The sequence below is a fragment of the Dipodomys merriami genome, unplaced genomic scaffold, assembly GCF_024711535.1.
Source record: "Dipodomys merriami isolate MVZ:Mamm:240054 unplaced genomic scaffold, mDipMer1.0.p SCAF_31, whole genome shotgun sequence".
Taxonomy (NCBI): domain Eukaryota; kingdom Metazoa; phylum Chordata; class Mammalia; order Rodentia; family Heteromyidae; genus Dipodomys; species Dipodomys merriami.
In genome coordinates this window covers 14,731,041-14,750,415 of record NW_027204604.1, presented here as the reverse complement: position 1 = coordinate 14,750,415, position 19,375 = coordinate 14,731,041, and the positions used below count along the sequence as shown (strand labels likewise).

At 44.2% G+C, this 19,375-nt stretch overlaps 1 protein-coding gene across 2 annotated transcripts in view; it reads left to right on the top strand.

Annotated features, from left to right (window-relative positions):
- Nr5a2 (nuclear receptor subfamily 5 group A member 2) overlaps positions 1-19,375 on the top strand; it is a 108,819-nt gene that overhangs the window by 68,698 nt on the left and 20,746 nt on the right. For both annotated transcript variants that reach the window (XM_070041874.1, XM_070041876.1), the window contains exons 5-6: positions 753-872; positions 10,514-10,661. In XM_070041874.1, coding sequence (XP_069897975.1) covers positions 753-872; positions 10,514-10,661 — 268 coding nt within the window. The remainder of the gene's footprint in view (positions 1-752; positions 873-10,513; positions 10,662-19,375) is intronic.

Below are 19,375 nucleotides of genomic sequence, written 5' to 3'. Positions count from 1 at the left end.
GAGGGCCAGAGGGACCGGGCCTGAGATGCGTGTGTGAATAACTCAATGCTTTTCTTCTTCATAGCTGATCCTGAAAAGGAGATGCTTGTTCTTGGCCCTATTTTTCAGCAAAAAAAAAAAAAAAAAAAAGAAAAGAAAAGAAAAAGAATTGAAATTTATTTGGGAAATGTCTGCAAATCCTACACACAGGGCAGGCTGACCCCGAGCACCTGCTGGCTGACTGTTCTCTTCTGAGCCTGCCAGGCTGGGCTTTGATGGACACTATGGCTCCTGGCTCCATGAGTCACGGGACCTGTCCATCCTGCTGTTTTCCTCTCCTGTAAGCCCCTCAACGCCGCGGCCTGTGATAACATAGCTACAGCTGTCCACTTCCGCGCCAGGTGTTACTCTCTATGTACATGACTGCCGGCTGTTTGAGGTCTCCTTCAGAGTCTGTTGAGGACTGTACCTGTAACTCCCTGGCCCCGCCCCCCCGCCCCCCCCCCCCCCCATACCACAAAGTGAAGATAGGCCGTCTAAGAGTGCCTTTTCCTAAGAGCCCATCGAAAGGAGGTATTTATATGTTGCCTCTAAAGTCCAAATGAAGTAATGATTCACAGAGGAGGGAAGCAAATTCTGGGTCCATTTTATAGTCACCCTTGGTGGAGCCATCTTAGCTTATAGTGGAGAATTATTCAAACAACAACAATGAAGGCGATGCATAACTTATCTCTTTTGTGTGTTTGTTTCTTCGTTTTCTTTCTGGATTGCAGGTTGATGACCAAATGAAGCTGCTTCAGAATTGCTGGAGTGAGCTCTTAATCCTGGACCACATCTACCGGCAAGTGGTGCATGGAAAGGAAGGCTGCATCTTCCTCGTTACTGGGCAACAAGTGAGTGTACCAAAAAAAAAAAAAAAAAAAGGGAAAGCATCTTTTTATTAGGCTTGTTCAGAACGGGAGGGATTTAACTCGGTCAAAAGCACTCTTGTGCTTTGAATGGGAGCCATTGGCTGCAAATAATTTAGCGCTGATCGCTCGCTGCACTCAGTTCCTGCTCTGATGATTACAGATAAACTTGTAAAAGCAAACATAATCAGGAGCGCGCTGTGCCTCCAGTTTGGGGGGGGGGCGGAGCGGGAGGGTTGCATGGATGGAGAGCTATGCTTCCAACAGTCAGAATAATTGCACAGCCAGGATCCACGAAGTATCCCAGACTCTCCCCCGGGCCTCAGCCTTAACGTATTACGCGTGTTGTTAACCCTTGAGAACCCGGAGAGATGGCAGTGGCCTTATCATATTGAAATAGAATTGGTAGAGTTTAATTCAAATGTCATATACAGTCAAAACACTTAGGGAAAAAATACCGTTAGGCCTTCCTCTTTTTGTTGTGTTGTGTTGCCAGTCCTGAAGTTTGAATTCAGGCTCTGGGTGGATGTGCTGTCCCTGAAGTTTTTTGCTCAAGGCGAGTGCTATACCACTTGGGCCACAGCTCCACTGTCAGCCGTTTGGTGGTTCATTGGAGATAAGAGTCTCTGATGTTGCTGGTTTCAAACTGTGATCCTCAAATCTCAGCCCCCTGAATAGCTAGGATTGAGGATTTAATAGGGTTTAGTTGAAGAAAGACACAGTTCTTAGAAGTCTTAAATTTCCATTTCCTGCAAAATAAATGGGATAGGCCTCTATTTTCCCCTATTTTAATCCTGTCACAGTAAAGTAAATACTTGCTAAAATTTAAAAAGGGAAATAGATATTTATTACTGTGGAGATTTGAGTTTAGTGGTCAAGTGTTTATCTAGCACGCACATCGCCCTTGGGTTGATCTCTAGCAGCACAAGGGTTAAATAGAATCCTTATTGACCATCCTACCATCAGCTAGTCATTGTTTTGAGGCGTTATCCTATATTAGTGAGAAGTAACTGAACGTTAATAGAGTAACAGGTCAAAGGTATGAGTAGTGTCCAGGTGGCACTCAAGATACCTGTGTACATTTGTGGATGTGTGTTGCAACGTGGTCCATGGATTACTGTGAATAAGATGATTGGTTTGACCTTAGCAAGAAAGAGAGCTCTGAAGACTGTAGTTCAAAGCCAGCCCAAGCAGGAAAGTCTGTGAGTCTTGGAGAAAAAGAGAGACTGGTATGTGATATGTAGAATCGGGGTGGGGGGCGGGGGGTTGGACTCTACCAATGGACCTACCTTGTATAATTTGTGCAAGCCACTTTGGATTTTCACCTTCTTCTCTACACCTGGTAGTAAAAGAACACAAACAAGCCGTGGTGGCTTTGGCACTCAGGCCCCGTGGATCTTTTACGTTCGGCCATAAATGTTTATGTCCTGCAAAACCACAGCCGTGCATATTTGGAAATGAAAGGCCATCTCCACACCATTTTCTGTATTATAAATAAATCACACTTTCCCAATCAAATTAAAAGCAAGCACTATTTCAGAGTCAATTCACACATCCCTGTCACTGTCTGGTCTCCGCTCTCTGGCCTGTTGGAGAGAATAGCTTTGTAGATTTTAAAAATGAAATATGGGCCGGACATCCTGGGCTTGTAATTTTGGGGTTTGGCATTTTCATGCTGGGACCCACGTCTTTAGAAGAAGTGTTCCCATCTCCGAGTCCAGTTTCTGGTATGCCTCCCCCAGCTAGCCACCACATTCAAAAAGTACAAGACTCAGTTCACAAATGGATTTCAGTTCCCTTTAGAACTTTAAGAAATGAAAATGGACCTGTGTCATTCCATTCCAGCTCTTTCAAAATAGTCTTAGCAGGGTGTTGGTGGCTCACACCTGTAATCCTAGCTATTATGGAGGCTGAGATTGGAGGATCACGGTTCAAAGCCAGCTTGGGCAATAAAAGTCCACAAGACTCTTTATCTGTAATAAATTACTCAGAAAAAGACAGAAGTGGCTTTGTGGCTCCAATGCTAGAGCACTAGCCTTGAGCACAAAAAGGCTGAGGGACAGCACTCAGGCCCTGAATTCAAGCCCCAGGACTGTCCCCCCCCCCCAAAAAAAAATCCCAAATTCACATCTTATTTTGCCTTAAGTGCTGCCGTGGGTGAAGGTAATTAATTGTTTAAAAAGTCTAGAAAGGTGTATTTCTTGCCTCTGATTTTCACAGCCAGGAACAGCCACAGACTAAATAGTATTCATGTATTTACTATCAATTGTTGCCACTTTGTATACTGCACCAGAACAGAAGGAAAGGCAATCTGGCTGAAAAAACCTTCCCTCCTCAAACCTCTCCTGTGCTGGGACTCTCCTGGCTGGTGTGTGGGTGTGGGTGTGGGTGAGGGTGTGGCCGTAGGTCCCGATTGTAAATCCCATTAACTATGTCACCAGGATCGGGTCCCTTATCCCCCAAACTCCAATGTTCTTATCTGCCCAGAAGGGATTATAGTGGTGTCTCCTAGAGAGCTGTACGATGATTATATAATAATTACAGGGAATAGTTCCACCCACGCCTGGCAAAATCAGAAGGCATGGAAACTAAACATACATAAGACTTGACTTAGGGACTTAACAGATCTGAAGGATAATTATTCTTTTCTTTTCTTTTTTTTGCTGATAAACTAAGGCAAATGGAGGTAAAGCCGGTGACAAAAGGCAAAAATACAACTCATAAATGGCAGAACAAATGCTCAGATCTAAATTGGGTGATGGCAAAAGTGACTGAGAGAGTTCATTCGTTCATCGGCTGTACAGGCTTTCTGCCTGCTAGGCGAATTCTCTAGCCTAGATACCTACCCTCAGCCCCTTTTTGTTTTCAGTTTGTTAGGTAGGACCTAATTTTATTTGTCGTACACCTCTGTAGCAGCTGGATTTGCAGCTTATACTTGTTTATTTTGAGATAGGATCTAACTGTATTGTCTAGGCTGTTCCCAAATTTCTGAGCTCAAGTGATCTCCTGTCTCAGCTTCCTGAAGAACTCGGGCTACAGATGGACCTCCTTGTGCTCGGCTCAGAGTTTGTATTCTTGGACACGCAATATGCTACTTCTGTGGAACTCACAGTGTTACAGAGTTGATCTTCACCCAGACTTGCAGTTTGATCTTTGTGTCTATTTCAGTGCATCAGACCCCACCGGCTCTTCAAGCACAACAGTCATTTCTCTCCCGTTGAAATGAAATGCATAACTTTTTTAATGTTCTTTTTTAGTTGTTGGAGGGATTTTCTTTTTTGGAGGGGGAAAATGTGTACACACCCTGCTGGGGAACAGTGGCTCACACCTGTAATCCTAGCTACTCAGTAGGCTGAGCTATGAGGATCGCTGTTCAAAGCCAGCCCAGGCAGAAAAGTCCCCATGAGAGTTTTATCTCCAATTAACCACTCAAAAACCTGAAGTGACGCTGAGGTAGGACGCACTAGCCTTGAGCACAGTGAGGCTCTGGGACAGCTCCCAGGCCCTGAGTTCAAGCCCCACGACTGGCAATAATAATAATAATAATAATAATAATAATAATAATAATAATAATAATAACTTTCAATTAATCAGAAGCAATGTCAATGCAATTACCACTTACCTAGGTAAAATTATTTGAGTACTTAGAAAAAACTAGAAACCAGAAAAGTATTACCACAAATGCCACTACTGCAAATCTATTGTTTTTGTTAGAATTCTCTTCTAAGTGTTGGAAACTTCCTGTATTTTACATATGTAGGGTTTTTTTTTGTACTTTTTAAAATAATCTATATGTCATGGAGACATATTGGCATAATGTTTGCATGGTTCTATGTGGACTGTGAATTTTGGGGGCGGTCAGCTGTGGAGCCTGAACTCTGGGCCTGGGCTCTGTCCCTTAGCTCTTCAGCTCAAGGTTAGTGCTCTACCACTTGAGCCACAGCTCCACTTCCAGCTTTATCTGGTTATGTGGTGCCGAGGAATCGAACCCAGGGACTCATGCATGCAAAGCAAGCATTCTACCACTGAGCCACCTTCCCAGCCTAGACTGTGGATTTGAAAGCCTTACGGCAGTCTCTCTCCATGGTATATGGAGTTTCTTATGTTGATGTCACGGGGAACGGGAGTCATGCTATGCTAATCGAACATGCTAAATGCCCCTACAGGAAGCTTGGTCAGAAGTTACCTATAGGTGAGAAAGAACATTTTTTTTTCTTTCATGTAGTGGACAGCTCTTTCTGCTGGGCTGATAGGTAAAGGCAAATCAGACCATGAGAGGAGGGGACAGGGAGACACAGCCCTCAGGTTGGTAGAGATAAGAGATGTCACTCCCGTGTGTAATTAAGGGCATGTAGGGGCCCGCTGTGTGTATACTTTGCCATGAGCACTTTCTTGGGTAAGGCCATGGCTCAGCTAGGGTGCCAGCCAAGTTCCCAGGAGAAAGCATCAGAGCAGGTTGGGCATTCAAAGCTGGCCAGGTGACTGAGCCCCCCCTCTAGAAAGAGGGGGTGCCTTCTCCCCAACAACCAGGCTGATCATTCCCTCCTTGGCAGTCTGAGGCAGACACACCAGCCCTTCAAATCCTTCCAAAGGGGAGAATGGCTAGGATTTGCTGGATAAAACTTTAACTAAACTCCACAACCTTTGGCAGCCCCACCCCGGGGAATCCAGCACTCCTGACGCTGGCTAGACCTTTCCATTTCCTGGTCTGCTTGTGGAACGCATTGTCCTGAGATCTCTATTGCTGGGTCTTCACCATCTCGGAGGATGAGGTCAGATTATGCCCCTGTCAACAAGAGCAGAGCCAAAGTCCTGACAGGAAGTGTCACCACACAACACTATTGCATCACCTCAAACCCTGTGGTGTGCACGCAGACCTTTGCTTACACTCAGGGATAGAAAATCCCAGACGCTCAGGTATCAGTCTCCTGGCTTTCTCCTACTCAACACATCTCACTGTAACTCATGGATTTATTATAATACAAGAGGAAGAAGAAAATGCCTAGGTTGGATTTGTTTTGGTGAGGGATAGTCTCTATGGATGTAGCAGCGGTGATGTTCTTGGACAAAAGAAAAAAAAGAAAGGAAGGACAAAGGAAAATATACAAATACAAGCTTAAAGAAAAATGGGACCAACAACTAGATAAACAATGCCACTTTTCAGCTTATACTGAATGATTTTATTAAGTGAGAAGGAAATAGTAACGTGTGTTTGTTAACTTGTGTGTTCTGTGCTTGTACTGGGGCTTGAACTCAAGGCCTGGCACTCGCTCAAGGCTGGTGCTCTATCGTTTAAGCCACACCTCTATTTCTGGCTTTTTGCTGGTTAATGACTGCCTCAGCTGGCTTCCAATCACAGTCTTCAGATCTTAGCCTCCTGGGTTAGTAGGATTCCAGCTGTGAAACTCCAGCACCAAGCAACATCTATTTAATTTAATTTTTTGTCAGTCATAGGGCTTGAACTTGGGGTCTGGGCGCTGTCCCTGAACTCTTTTGCTCAAGGCTAGTGCTCTACCACTTTGACCCACAACTTCACTCCTGGTTTTCCGGTGGTTCATTGGAGATAAGAGTCTCACAGATTTTCCTGCCTGGACTGGCTTTAAACAGTAATCTTCAGATCTCAGCTCCCAGAGCAGCTAGGATTTACAGGCGTGAGCCACCAGCGCCCAGCTCAACAACAACGATATATAACAAGGATTTTTTTTTTCTTATCCAGTGGTTTCAAAACACGTGTGTGTGTGTGTGTGTGTGTGTGTGTGTGTGTGTGTGTGTGTGTGTGTGTGTGTGTGTAAATAACAGAGGACTTGACATGGGGTCAGATTGTACTATTTGCATATTGCAGCTAATTAACCACCTCTGTAGTAGTGCCCTGAGGGAACGGCATGGTGGCCGTGTATTATCTTCTCTTACTGTGTGCCATATTAAACCGACAGGCACCTTCCCATAGACAAGTCCTCAGATTTTTCTGAGATGAGAACCAAGAGCAATTTCGCTAAAACTGTGCCTTTCTTCATGATGAGTGGAATTTCTCCAAAGGGGATATCGGCTCAGCGTATTTCTTCAATATCTCCCTTGAATTTAATGGCATAGAGATTACATGTAAGAGGGCAATAAATTCATTTTACTAAGTACATAAAAGACAAGGCCAGCTGCTCCTGAAATGAGCACAAACTCTGCATTCAACAATGAAAATATAATTATGTTTGCAATAAAACGTCAGGACGCTGCAGACCTGGGTTCTGTTTCTGGGATAGATCACCCCTTCCTCTGTTTGAGCCATGCAGTTTGATAAATTATCCTTGAAAGAAATGTGACCAGAGCTCCTATTTAATAAGCGTGTTGGAGCTTTCAAATTAGCATGTAAATAAATGTTAGGCTATAAAGTTGTTATTGTGCCAATTGATTTCTGAAGGTCCACTTCACTGACAAATCTCCATGTAGAATCCTGGGCCATCTGAAGATTTCTTTCAGTCGATAGTACACTGTATTTTCAAGTATGAAATTTGAGTATTCAAACTTATTTTCACACACCTGCTGTAACCACATACATAATTAACTTCATTAATAATAATAAAAATTAATGCTGCATCTTTGTGCTTTCTTTTCAACCATCTTCCTGGATTAGGGCTTAGCTAGTGATTTTGTTTTGTTTTAATTAAATGTGCTTGGTATACACTAGGCTACCGTCATAGCACGTTCAGTTATTTCCAAGATTAAATTTGAAGTGTTGTTCCAACTATGATGATTTCTTTTTTGTTTCTGTTTTTTTTTTTTTTTGAGGGGGGGTTCCGGTTGTAGGGCCTGAACTCAGCCTGGGAGCTGGCCCTCAGCTCTTCAGCTCAAGGCTAGCGCTCTACCACTTGAGCCACAGCACCACTTCCGGCTTTTTTCTTTTTGCTTATGTGGTGCTGGGGAATCGAACCCAGGGCCTCAGGCATGCAAGGCAAGTGCTCTACCACTGAGCCACCTTCCCAGCCCGACGATTTCTTTTTTGTTTCTGGTTTTTTGTTTGCTTTTTTTGTACCAGCGCAGAGGTTTGAACTCAGGACGTCATGTTCTCACTGGGATTTTTTTTTAACCCAAGGCTGGTGGTTCACCAGTTGAGCCACAGCAGCACTTTCAGCTTTTTGCTGGTTTGTTGGAAAATAAAAGTGTTCACAGGCTTTCCTGCTTGGACTGGCTTCTAACCATGATTCGCAGATCTCAACCCCATGTAGGATTGATTACAGGAGTGAGTACCAAGCTCATTATGTCTTGAAGATCACAGTCTAGCTTCACCGCTTGTGTAATGATAAGCGCACTATCAGGATGCTGTGAGGAAGAGATGTCAGCTGACTGTCCCAAGGTACTTTGTAAGGGGCAACATTGGTCCAGAGCTTGTCCCTGGCTTCCTCCACTGCTGCCACTTCATTGGGCCTTCCTGCTGTCAGTCACACATCTAGCCCACCCATTCATTGTCTGCAGACTTTTCTTTCACAGATGATCCACAATGCTTAGGGCCCTAAGTCTTGGATTTGGGATATTTGCATATACATAATAGGCTGTCTGGGGGATAGAATGAAATTTAAGCATGATACTCAAATCTGTCTTATACCTACAGCCTAAAGAAACTTTATAAAATATTTCCAGCCCACCTGCGGTTTGAGGTCAGGTGTGGAATCTTCTACCTGTGTCCTTGGTGCTCCAAAAGTTTGGACTGGGGGCATTTCAGATTTCTTACTTTTAGGCCTGGATTAGCAACAAAATTAATGAATGAATGTGCAGGTTTAAAGTAATTTAGATCTCAGAAGCCGCTTTTAAGTAAGAAATAAATACCTTGCAATCACAGGTTCCCTGTGAGAGAACTGGCAAAATGTGAAATGGGCCGGCGCTGGTGGCTCAGCCAGTAATCAGTCCTAGTTTCTCAGAAGGGGTGAGGATCATGGTTCAAAGCCAGCCTGGGCAGGAAAGACCTTGTGACTCTTACCTCCAATTAACCACCAACCAAAGGCCAGAAGTATAGATGGGGCTCAAGTGATAGCGCACCAGCCTTTAGTGAAAAAGCTAAGGGACAGCCCTTAGGCCCTGAATTCATTAATAATGATGATAGTAATAATAATAACCATGGACTGGCTATCTGAGTATCTCCTTGTGTGTAAGGCCATTCCCTGCTAAGCTCCCCAGCTTGTCCTGTCTCCCAGCCTAGGGGTTGGAGTACCTTTACTTTGATACATTCTGAAACACAGTCCCAGGAGCTCTTAGAATGCAGGATGGTTAAGTTCAGAGGGCAGATGCCAGCCCAGGGAGGATACAGACAGCAGGGCAGCGCCAGGCCGGGTGGCTGTTTCATGGGTAGTTGACTCTCTCTAAACTGGATAATATCTTTGGAGGGGGGGGAATGTCATATTTCCATTGACTCATAATTTTTTTCCACTCTTGAAAGGAGGTTTGTGCACACCGCACGTATTTCTCCAGTTAAAGTTGAAAATTCAACTCATCATATTTACACAATATAAAAAAAAATCCATTCTGCCTTGTTTTTAATTGCAAATTCGACTCCAGGGACTAGTTTTTCTGCTTAAGAGGCTGCCCCGCGCCTGCTCCTAGAGAAGCAACTGCAGTCAATTATGGTAATGAAATGTCAATAAATATAAAAATTTAATACAGTCGGCACTGGGTGAGTGGCAGATGAGGACTCGCCTCCCAGACAAATTTGCTGCTTCTGCAAATATTAAATGCACCTAAAAGAGTATCTGGTTGCTTGAGTGCTCGCTCGTCAAACAAGGAAGGGAACACCAGGAACCAACGGAGTTTTCCCATTAGGCTACAAACAACACAACAGAGCCCAGCCCTACCCCTGACAGCCACCTCAACGTCTTAACTTCTGATCATGAATTGAATTTCTTACATCCCCACCAACAACCTAAGCTTGCTGTTTGGCAGTGGGGTGGGTTTTTTTTTTTTTAATGATTTTTAATGAAAAAGGGAATACGAAGCCCTTTCCCTCCACACTAAGGAATTCTCCCTAGAAATACTGTCATTTCTGTCTTTAGAGAGAGATTTGTTAGTTTGATAGGATCTCGCATAATCACCTGAAACCACGATAGCTGTATGATCTGGCTTTTAAGGAACTAGCACACAGAGATATTCAAGAGCTGGGCAACGTGGCACATGACAGTAATCCCAGTACTCAGAATGGTATGTCCAACATAGGACATACCATGAGACCCCATTCCCATAGAGAGAGGGGGGGGAGCCTTTCATACCCTTTCATCATCATCCATAAGCATGCAATTTATGAACAAGAATTACGTTAGACTGTAGTCCCATAATACATCTAGAAATGCTTCCCAGCCTCTATCTATCCCAGTTCATGTCTTTTTGTCTAGGGCACTCTTTTTTTAAATAAGAAGTTGTCCAAAGTGATTTCAAGCCCCCAAGTGAGATGCTGAGTACACTGGATCGTTCTGCTCCCTCCCATCCCTACCCTGCAGTTACCTAGTTCGGTTTTGACAGGATGCACATTGACTGTGATGCCTGCGTTTGCCCCCTGCATTTGTGCGGCCCCTCCCCATGGTGTTCTGGGTGGGGGAGCGCTGGGCGCACTTCCGCGCACCGTGGTTCTGAGCAGTGGCTGTGTGTTGCAGGTGGATTACTCGCTGGTGGCCTCGCAGGCCGGCGCCACGCTCCACAGCCTCCTGAGCCACGCCCAGGAGCTGGTGACCAAGCTGCGCTCCCTGCAGTTTGATCAGCGAGACTTCGTGTGTCTGAAATTCCTGGTGCTCTTTAGTTCAGGTAAGAACATCTTGTTGCATTCTCGGAATAACCAGACACGACTCAATCAGGCCAATCATGGGGGTTTTTTGACAGCTAGATGTGGGTTGAGGGTTTGGTTTTTTTTTCCCCCTGCCAAGATAATTCACCTATTCCACACAAATCATGAACTCATCAAACATGAATACATTTTGATATACACACGTCTGCTTGATTCTTCGTCCCTGAGGAGAGAGATGGCAGGGTAGCAGTTAACTCGCTTGGAATTCTGCCATTCCTCCCATGACAGACGTTCAATAGTCAGACAAAGCTGTGACAAGTGGTCTGAGGTAAGTAGCAGAATGTCCCGGTCTTTCTGCCGTCGATGGCTTCTCTGTGCCCTCGGCCTCAGCTTCTCTACCTACCATTGCTTTTATTCTTCTCAAATATGGATCATAATTAAAAGCCTGTTTTACAATCTTCTGTCGGGATTAACTAGAGAATGTTTACAAGCAAATGCACCAGCCTGCAACTGTAAAGGATAGCAGTTGTCAAGGGAAAAAATGTTTCTTTAACAAAGCTTTGGAGACGAAAGATAAGTAAGCAAGACAGATTAGCTAAATCAAGGTTCTCAGCGAGCCAGCTGAGAAAAATCACCAGTGCTTGGAATAAAAAAAGGATTAAGGAGATGGATTTTTATTGACTTCAAAGGAACAGATTTTTCTGCCTGTCCCGTAGTTGATTTCTGTATTTTGTGGGCTTAATAAAGCCAACTTAAATAAACTTTTTTGCCAAGTTCATTTATTCTCATTGGCAGACAGCTGAGGGAGGCAACTTTTCCTTGAATGAAAAAAAAATTTCAGAAGAAGCACAAATCAGATTCCTCCTGCATATGTTTTTTCTCTAGTCTTTCATTATAAGACAGTTGTGACTTCGTATCCCAAGAAATAAAACAATAAACTGCAAAGAAAACAGATGTGTGTGCTCACCAACTTGGTCATTTTTGTTTGAAAATTCCCCTGGACAGCACCACACAACTGTTCCTAATAAAAGAATACTTTGAAAGAATAGAACCCGAGTTAATTTTTCTCATATAGTCAACATTACGTTGTGTGTTTTTTTTTTAAGAATTTTCCTATTTTTGGAAAGTTGATAAATATAGCAGAAAGAGATGTCACTGAAAATGTAAAGAGACAGCGACTCTGTTGAATGTAGTGTTCACAGGCTTATACTGCCAGTGTGTGGTTTCTCTATTAGTCATAGCAGTCGAGAAAGTTCCACGCAAGTTATGTCTAGGGCTTTTAACCCAGGAATAGTTCTACGGAGTTACGAGCATAATTAGCACAGGCCTGTTTTCCATACTCTCAAAATGTTTCAGATTTAGAGCAAGATCAGAGCCTTTTAAACTAGGACGTTTAATCGGGTAATTAATCTTAGTGATCAAATATTTAAAGTTGCTTCAGTTCCTGGCATTTCAAATGGGTGGTAGAACCAGATTACAGCTGAGGATATCAGCTCCTTAACTCCCAGCCACGTTACAGATTGCTTCTTGATTTTATCATTCTTTTGAGACCAGATTGGCCAAAACGGAGTTGAGGGAAGCCCAGCGCAAGTGGCTCACACCTGTAACCCTAGCTACTCAAGCAGCTGAGATCTGAGGATTGAAGTTCCAAGCCAATCTGGGCAGGAAGGTCTGTGAGACTCTTCTCTCCAATTAACCACCAAAAAGCTTAGATGTGGAGCTATGGTTCAAATGGCAGATCACTAGCCTTGAGCACAAAAGTTCAGGGAAAGCATCCAGGTCCTGAATTCAAGCCTCAGGACTGGTATACGTGTGTGTGTGTGTGTGTGTGAGAGAGAGAGAGAGAGAGAGAGAGAGAGAGAGAGAGAGAGAGAGAGAGAGAGAGAGAGAGGTCCTTGAACTCAGGGCCTGGGTATTGTCCTTGAGGTTTTTCACTCAAGGATAGCACTCTATCACTTTGAGCCACAGCCCCACTTCCGGTTTTCTGGTGGTTAATTGGAGATAAGAGTCTCATGGGGCTTTCCTGCCTGGGCTAGCTTTGACCTGTGATTCTCAGATTTCAGCCTATTGAATAGCTAAGATTACCAACACAAGCCACCAGTGCCTGGCTGTAATATGTGTTTAAATCCTGCTAAATCACCATATTTTGTTGCCTAACTATGGTATGATCACCACTGAAACATTGGCAGAAAAGGAAATTTTTTAAGTTGGCCAGTTAAAATGGATGGCTGGAGAAAGAGGCCAAATTTTTTTTTTTAATGGTATTGTTTGCTTACTGTTGTATACTTCAAACTCCTAACAAGGAGTCAAAGTGGCTGACAAATGTACTGACTGTCCACAAGTAAACCACTTAGAGAAAGAAGTGCAGCACTGTAGGGGTCGTTAGGCATACAAGATAGGCTGGGAAAACTCCCCCAAACCAAGCTCTGGAAAACAGAACTATGGAGCAGGTCCCTTGGTCTTAAATGGCAGCATCTTGGAATAATGATGTTTCTGTTCAAGCTCATCGGGAAAATGAATGTGCACAAAGTAAGCCCATATGGCTGCCCTGGGCCTGAGGTTTTCTTGGCCAGCATGCACAGTGGCTGGGGCTGCTGGACTTCGTCATATCCCACTGGGCAAGGGGAAGAGCTGGATTCCCAGGGCCCCCTTGTTCAGCAACTTGGTACCTGATGTTCTCACCCATTGGCTAGTGCTCTTCCAGTGGAGCCACGCCTCCAAGTCCCCCCATTGCATTTCGAGTCTCCTTTGTGTTTACTCTCTTCACCACATGATGAGTGCCTTACCTAGGAGAGATCTGCAAGAGCCTTCCTGACAGCCAGCATGCACGCATGAACGAATAATTCACAGCTGTATCGCTCGGCCAGCAAGTTGGCAAGGATTCATAGTGAACCGGAACATGTCAAAAGGCCTTTAAAAATCGTAACCACGATGGAAAAAATGAGGTAGTGTAAGGCAGAGCCGAGTATTTTTCGAGTTGTCGGTTGTGGTTCCTTTAAAGGATGCACATTTAGCACTAGACAGAGAGAGCTTTGCCTTGGCCTCTGGTTGATCAGATTCCCAGGCTGTGTGGCCCGTGGATACTGTGTGTGTTCTTGCTTCTGGTACACTACTAGACAGATAAGGGTTTTAAATAAATATTGCATTCATAAATGTATGCAACTTCTAGGTTGAAAATATAATGGGAAATAGAAAAAAATTGTAAAAATAAAGAATTGAATTAGCCAGGTGCCCCTTTGGCTCACGCCTATAATCCCAGCTACTCCGAAGGCTGAGATCTAGAGGACCTATTGGGAAAGTGTGTGAGACTCTTATCTCCAATCATGTAATCAGCAGAAACCCAGACTGGAGGTGTGGCCCAAGTGGTAGAATACAAGCTGAGCACACAAACGTAAGGCCCTGACTATAAAACCCCAGTGTTGGAAAAAGTGATAATAATTAGTTAATTGAAAAGAATCACTTTAACAAACAAGTGTAAAGATTGGAGAGAGGCTGAGAAATAGCTGCTACAGACAACTATCAGAGGATTTGGCATCTTTTCCTTTAGAAAGCTAGGATATAAATCTTGATATTAAGAGAGGGGTTATTATAAGGGAAATTGAGACAAAGCAGAGGTCTTTACGTTTCCTTCATGAAGAAAATACTAAGCTAAGTACCTGTGGCACACACCTGCGATCCTCACTTCAAGAAGCTGAGGGGAGGAGGATCTCAGTTGGAGGCCAACCCAGGCCTGTCGTAGCTGATCCTAGCTAAGTAGGAGACTGAGATCTAGAGAACCACAGTTCCAGGCCAGCTTCAGCACCAAAGTTTGCAAGACCCCATCTCAACAGAAAAACAAACTGGGCATGATAGCATGTCCCTATCATCCCAGCCCAGCTATGGTCAGGAGTGTAAATGGTAGACTGAGGCTCAGGTCAGCCCAGACAACAAGTGTGAAACAAAAAAGGCTAAAGGCATGGCTCAAGCGGTAGCTCACATGCCTAGCAAATGAGGTCAAATGTCAGACCCACTAAAAGACAAAAAAAAATAATGATCACAGATTGACTTAATTATTGGTGATCAGCATTCAATTTGTTTGAAACCACCACAGCATTACAAGTGTCGAATACCAAATTGAGCCGTAAGGAAGTGCTCCTGATAACCTCCCTTCAGTGTTGGTTAGTTAATAATAAAATGTCTTTGCATGAGTAAATCACTTCATTTCCTTGATTCATTCACTGAGGGGCATCTGGGTTGATTCCATATCTTAGCTATGGTAAACAATGCTGCAATGAACATGGTTGTGCTGCTGACTTTAGTGTGGACTGGTTTGTGGTCATTTGGGTAAATGCCCAGGAGTGGGTAAATGCTGGGTCATGGGGAAGTGCTTCTCTCTTACAGAGGGAGCAGGCCTAGGAGAATATGTTCTCTGGTTTTGTTGATGATGAAACAAAAGTAGATGCTACTCAACTGTCTAGGGTTGAAGCCAGGTCTGAAACCTACAACCCCCTTGGCCAGTCAGTTAGCTTCTTTGCTTCAGAGCCCTCATCACTGAAAGAGGCCTTGGAACTCATCAGGCAGTATTTAAAAATGACTACTGTACATGCTGATGAAGGCACCATTGATGTAGGCAAAATGGTGTCAGGACCATCATCTGAAATATGTGGACAGAAGGGAAATCCCAACTTCGAGTCATTCTTCAGCATCCTGGATAGAGATTGGCTATAATACTACCCTAAGCCCATTTCAGACCCCCGAGGTCTGAGGATAGCCATGCTCCTTCTATAAAGTGCATTCTATTTGTGCATATTCCCTTCAGATCATCTCTGCATGACTCAGGGTGACTGATAGAGTGGCAATCCTGTGTCAGTAATTGTTAGACTGGATTGTCGAGGGAATGATGACAAGGAAAATGTCCGTTCACGGTCAATAGAGACCCGCTTGTGTTCTGTGGGAAGGGGTCACGTGGCGTGGAGGGGCTGACTGAAATTATAGAGCTTCGAATTCTCTTGGCTTTTAAATAAGAGAAATTTTTGGTTTTTATCTCTGTGAACTCTAGATTTGAGAAAGCCTTTGTCTCAAAGCTTTATACCTCTCACTCACCAGAATCTCATATTGCTTACTGCTACCTCTTTTTTTTTTAATTTTTTTATTGTAAAGATACTATACAGAGGGTTACAGTTACATGAGTGAGGTAATGAGTACACTTCCTCTTGAACATTGTTACCCCCTCCTTACTGCTACCTCTTAAATTTGATGTGTATGTGTGTGTGTATGCACATGCATGTGTGCACACACACACTAGTACTGGGTGCTTGAACTCAGCCTGGGCACTGCCCCTTAGCATATTTCCTCAGACTGGCACTCTACCACTTGAGCCACAGCTGCATTTCAGCTTTTTGATGATTAACTAGAGATAAGAGTTTTGCCAGACTTTTCTGCCTGGTCTGGCTTTTGAACCATGATCTTCAGAAGTCCAGCCTCCTGAGTAGTTAGGATGACAGGCAGGCGCCATGGGTACCAGGCTCGTTTTGGTATTTTCCTTTTGGGCCATTCAGAAAGCTACATGATCATAAGCTTACATTCACTTTTCCTGCCTAGCAACTCCAAGTATCTGAGTTCAAATTCTTCACTACTACCACACACACACACACACACACACACACACACACACACACACACACACACAGAGCAATCCTCTTCTTTCTTAGTTTAGGTCCTTTGCTTTAGAAGTGCTACAAAAGGCTCAGAAGGGGTGAACATTGGGAGCACTCTGCCTCTCGCGGCATGGCTGAGCATGAAGGCTGTTTAGGAGCATCGTGATGGGACGTGGGTCAGTGAGCAGGCTGGATGTGGTGCTTCCTCCATTGCAGCCTGCTGTTCCGCGCGCTCGCACATACCCACGACCACCGGCCAGCTGCAAGTCTGGCTGGCGGCACCTCGCTGAACATGTGTCCGAGTGCATTGGGTAAATGCGTCCCTGCCAAATCAGAGGTCTGAAACGAATGTCCCCAGCTGCTGCTGAGCGATCAGTGTGGAGTCTCTGCTTTTACATTCTATCTAGGATATTCTCATGTAGAGAAACCGTATGCCCTTGTCAGATAGAGCTACGTGTGTCTTCCTATGATTGCTTTGCCCATGTATCTGCAGTCAGGCAAATAATGTTTCCTAACATTTCCATAATCATTTGAAATTCAGAAGGAATTGATTAGCATTCAGGAGCTGGCCTGGCTCAATATTTACACCATAGAGGTTTGGCAAAAGCAAATGATGGCCCATAAAGTTGATGCTTGTCTTAATTAAATGCAGTGGAATAGGTGTTATGTGCATTATGTGTGTGTGTGTGTGTGCATGCACGCGCGAGCATGTGTTTCAGTAAGCAAAGCAGCTTAGCACTGGCCAGATATAATTCATTTTGGAGTTCTAAGTTGGAACTTAATCAATACATATTTATAGCCATGGAAGGAATGATTACCATTTGTTATTTGCTGGCACAAGATGATAACCACCTAAATAGCATTTATTTAAGCATATTTCTGGGCAGCTTGTGCTTAAAATGTTTATCATATTTTAGGTGTTAAGATTGTCATGTTGCTAACTACGGCTATTTAGTGAGATGATTTTTCAGAGACGCGTTGCTCTGACGTGTGGGGAAGGAACCACGGCACGCCCCAGCAGTACCAAGCGCTCTGTGAAAACTCTCACAATGAAGTAGACGCTCAGCTGGCGGCAGGAGTGAGGGTGTCAGCTCGCGTCCTGTCCACTGCTGGACTCCGCATAGCCTAGCACCTGAGCTCTATTCTAGAATGGACCAGATCAGGGGCTCGCCTCTGAGCCACTTGTCAAAGCTTCCTTCTAGTTTCTTGCTCGTCTCGGACGAGACCAATGTTGAGTTCTAACTGGATCTGGTTACAAGTCAAACTCCAAACAGACCTGTCTAGGTCAGATAGGTGAGAATAAATAGGAGGCCATTCATCATCCCTCAGAATTGTTGAGCACTGACTGACTGTGCAGATGACTGCCAGCATTCAGCCTGTCCACAGAGAGGAAGATTCCTTCTGACTTCGTGAATACTTCCTGGATAAGTTAGGAGACACCCAGCAAACAGTCGAAACTACATCTGCTACCACCAACATGGCACCACCTCTGTGTGTGTGTGTGTGTGTGTGTGTGTGTGTGTGTGTGTACACATGTGCCCATCCTGGGACTTGAACTCAGGACCTGGACATTGCCCAAGGCTCAAGGCTCAATGCTTGACCACTTTGAGCCACAGCCCCACTTCCGGTTTTCTGGTGGTTAATTGGAGGTAAGAGTCTCTCAGACTTTCCTGCCTGAGCTGACTTCAAACAGCAATTCTCAGATCTCAGCCTCCTGAATAGCTAGGATGACAGGTGTGAGCCACCGTTTCCTGGCAGGACATCTTCATTTATGTCTGTGAAAGTCATTTAAATGAAGGCTGCTTATGGAGAAATGACCTCTTGGAGATAATTTTTTAGTATATAGAAAAAGTATAGCCAGGCGCTGGTGGCTCACGCCTGTAATCCTAGCTACTCAGGAGGCTGAGATCTGAGGATCTCGGTTCAAAGCCAGCCCGGGCAGGAGAGACCGTGAGACTCCTATCTCCAATAAACCACCAGAAAACCGGAAGTGGCGCTGTAGCTCAAGTGGTAGAGCGCTCGCCTTGAGCTGAAGAGCTGAGGGACAGTGCCCAGGCCCAGAGTTCAAGCCCCACGACCGAAAAAAAAAAAAAGAAAAAGTATGTAATTTTTTAGTATGTAAGAAAAAGCACTCACATGTCAGCAAACTGATATGTTTTACAACTTATTTTTTACAACTGATAATCTTCGTGTGTGTGTGTGTGTGTGTGTGTGTGTGTGTGTGTGTGTGTGTGTGTGTGTGTGTGTGTGTGTGTGTGTGTGTGTGTGTGTGTGTGTGTGTGTGTGTGTACTTGGGCTTGAGTTCAGGGCCTTGTATTCTCCCTTGGCTTTTTCTATTCAAGGCTGTTGCTCTACCACTTGAGCCACAGCTTCATTTTTTCTCTGGTTCATTGAAGTGTCACGGACTCTTCTGCTCTGGCTAGCTAGGAACCTCAACCTTCAGATCTCAGCTTCTAGATTTGCATAGGTTACAGGCATGCTTTACTGCACTCGGCCCAGAGTTGTTTTCCATTTCCCAGTTTTAGGAGTGAGATTGTAGGTTTTATCACTGGGAATTAAGAGGGTGCTTTTCTTTCACCTGAATCTGCTGCCTTCACGAATTTTCTTCAGGTAAAGAAGCCCCTGACATCCAAATTCCTGTTCTCTTTAGTCATCTTTCATTGTGAACAGCCTCTGATGGTTGGCCAGAGGTTCCAAGCTGAGAGTTCTAGACAATTCTCCATTCTTTATTTCCAGCTTCAAACTCAGAAGGACTAGACTCATTATCATGGGAGAAGGAAGGCTGCCTGCTAAACCACGACCCTGAGTCTATTTCTCAGGTCTCAGAAAGGTTGAGCATAAAGTCTTCAGTATGTTCGCAATACTCATCAGGATAGAGTTTTAACCATTTCTTCTGCACTTTTTTTTTTTTAGTTGTTATTGTTGGCCAGGAGAAAATGATGAGATAAATTGGATCTCCACATGCACTGGCCCTGGTCCAGTACAGTCCAAATCAAAAGGGCTTGGAGCAGAGAATACTGTAACAGTATTTAACAGGTTCTAATTATAACTTCAAGGAAATTCCTCTCTCAAGGAGGTAGCTGGAGAGACTTATTCTT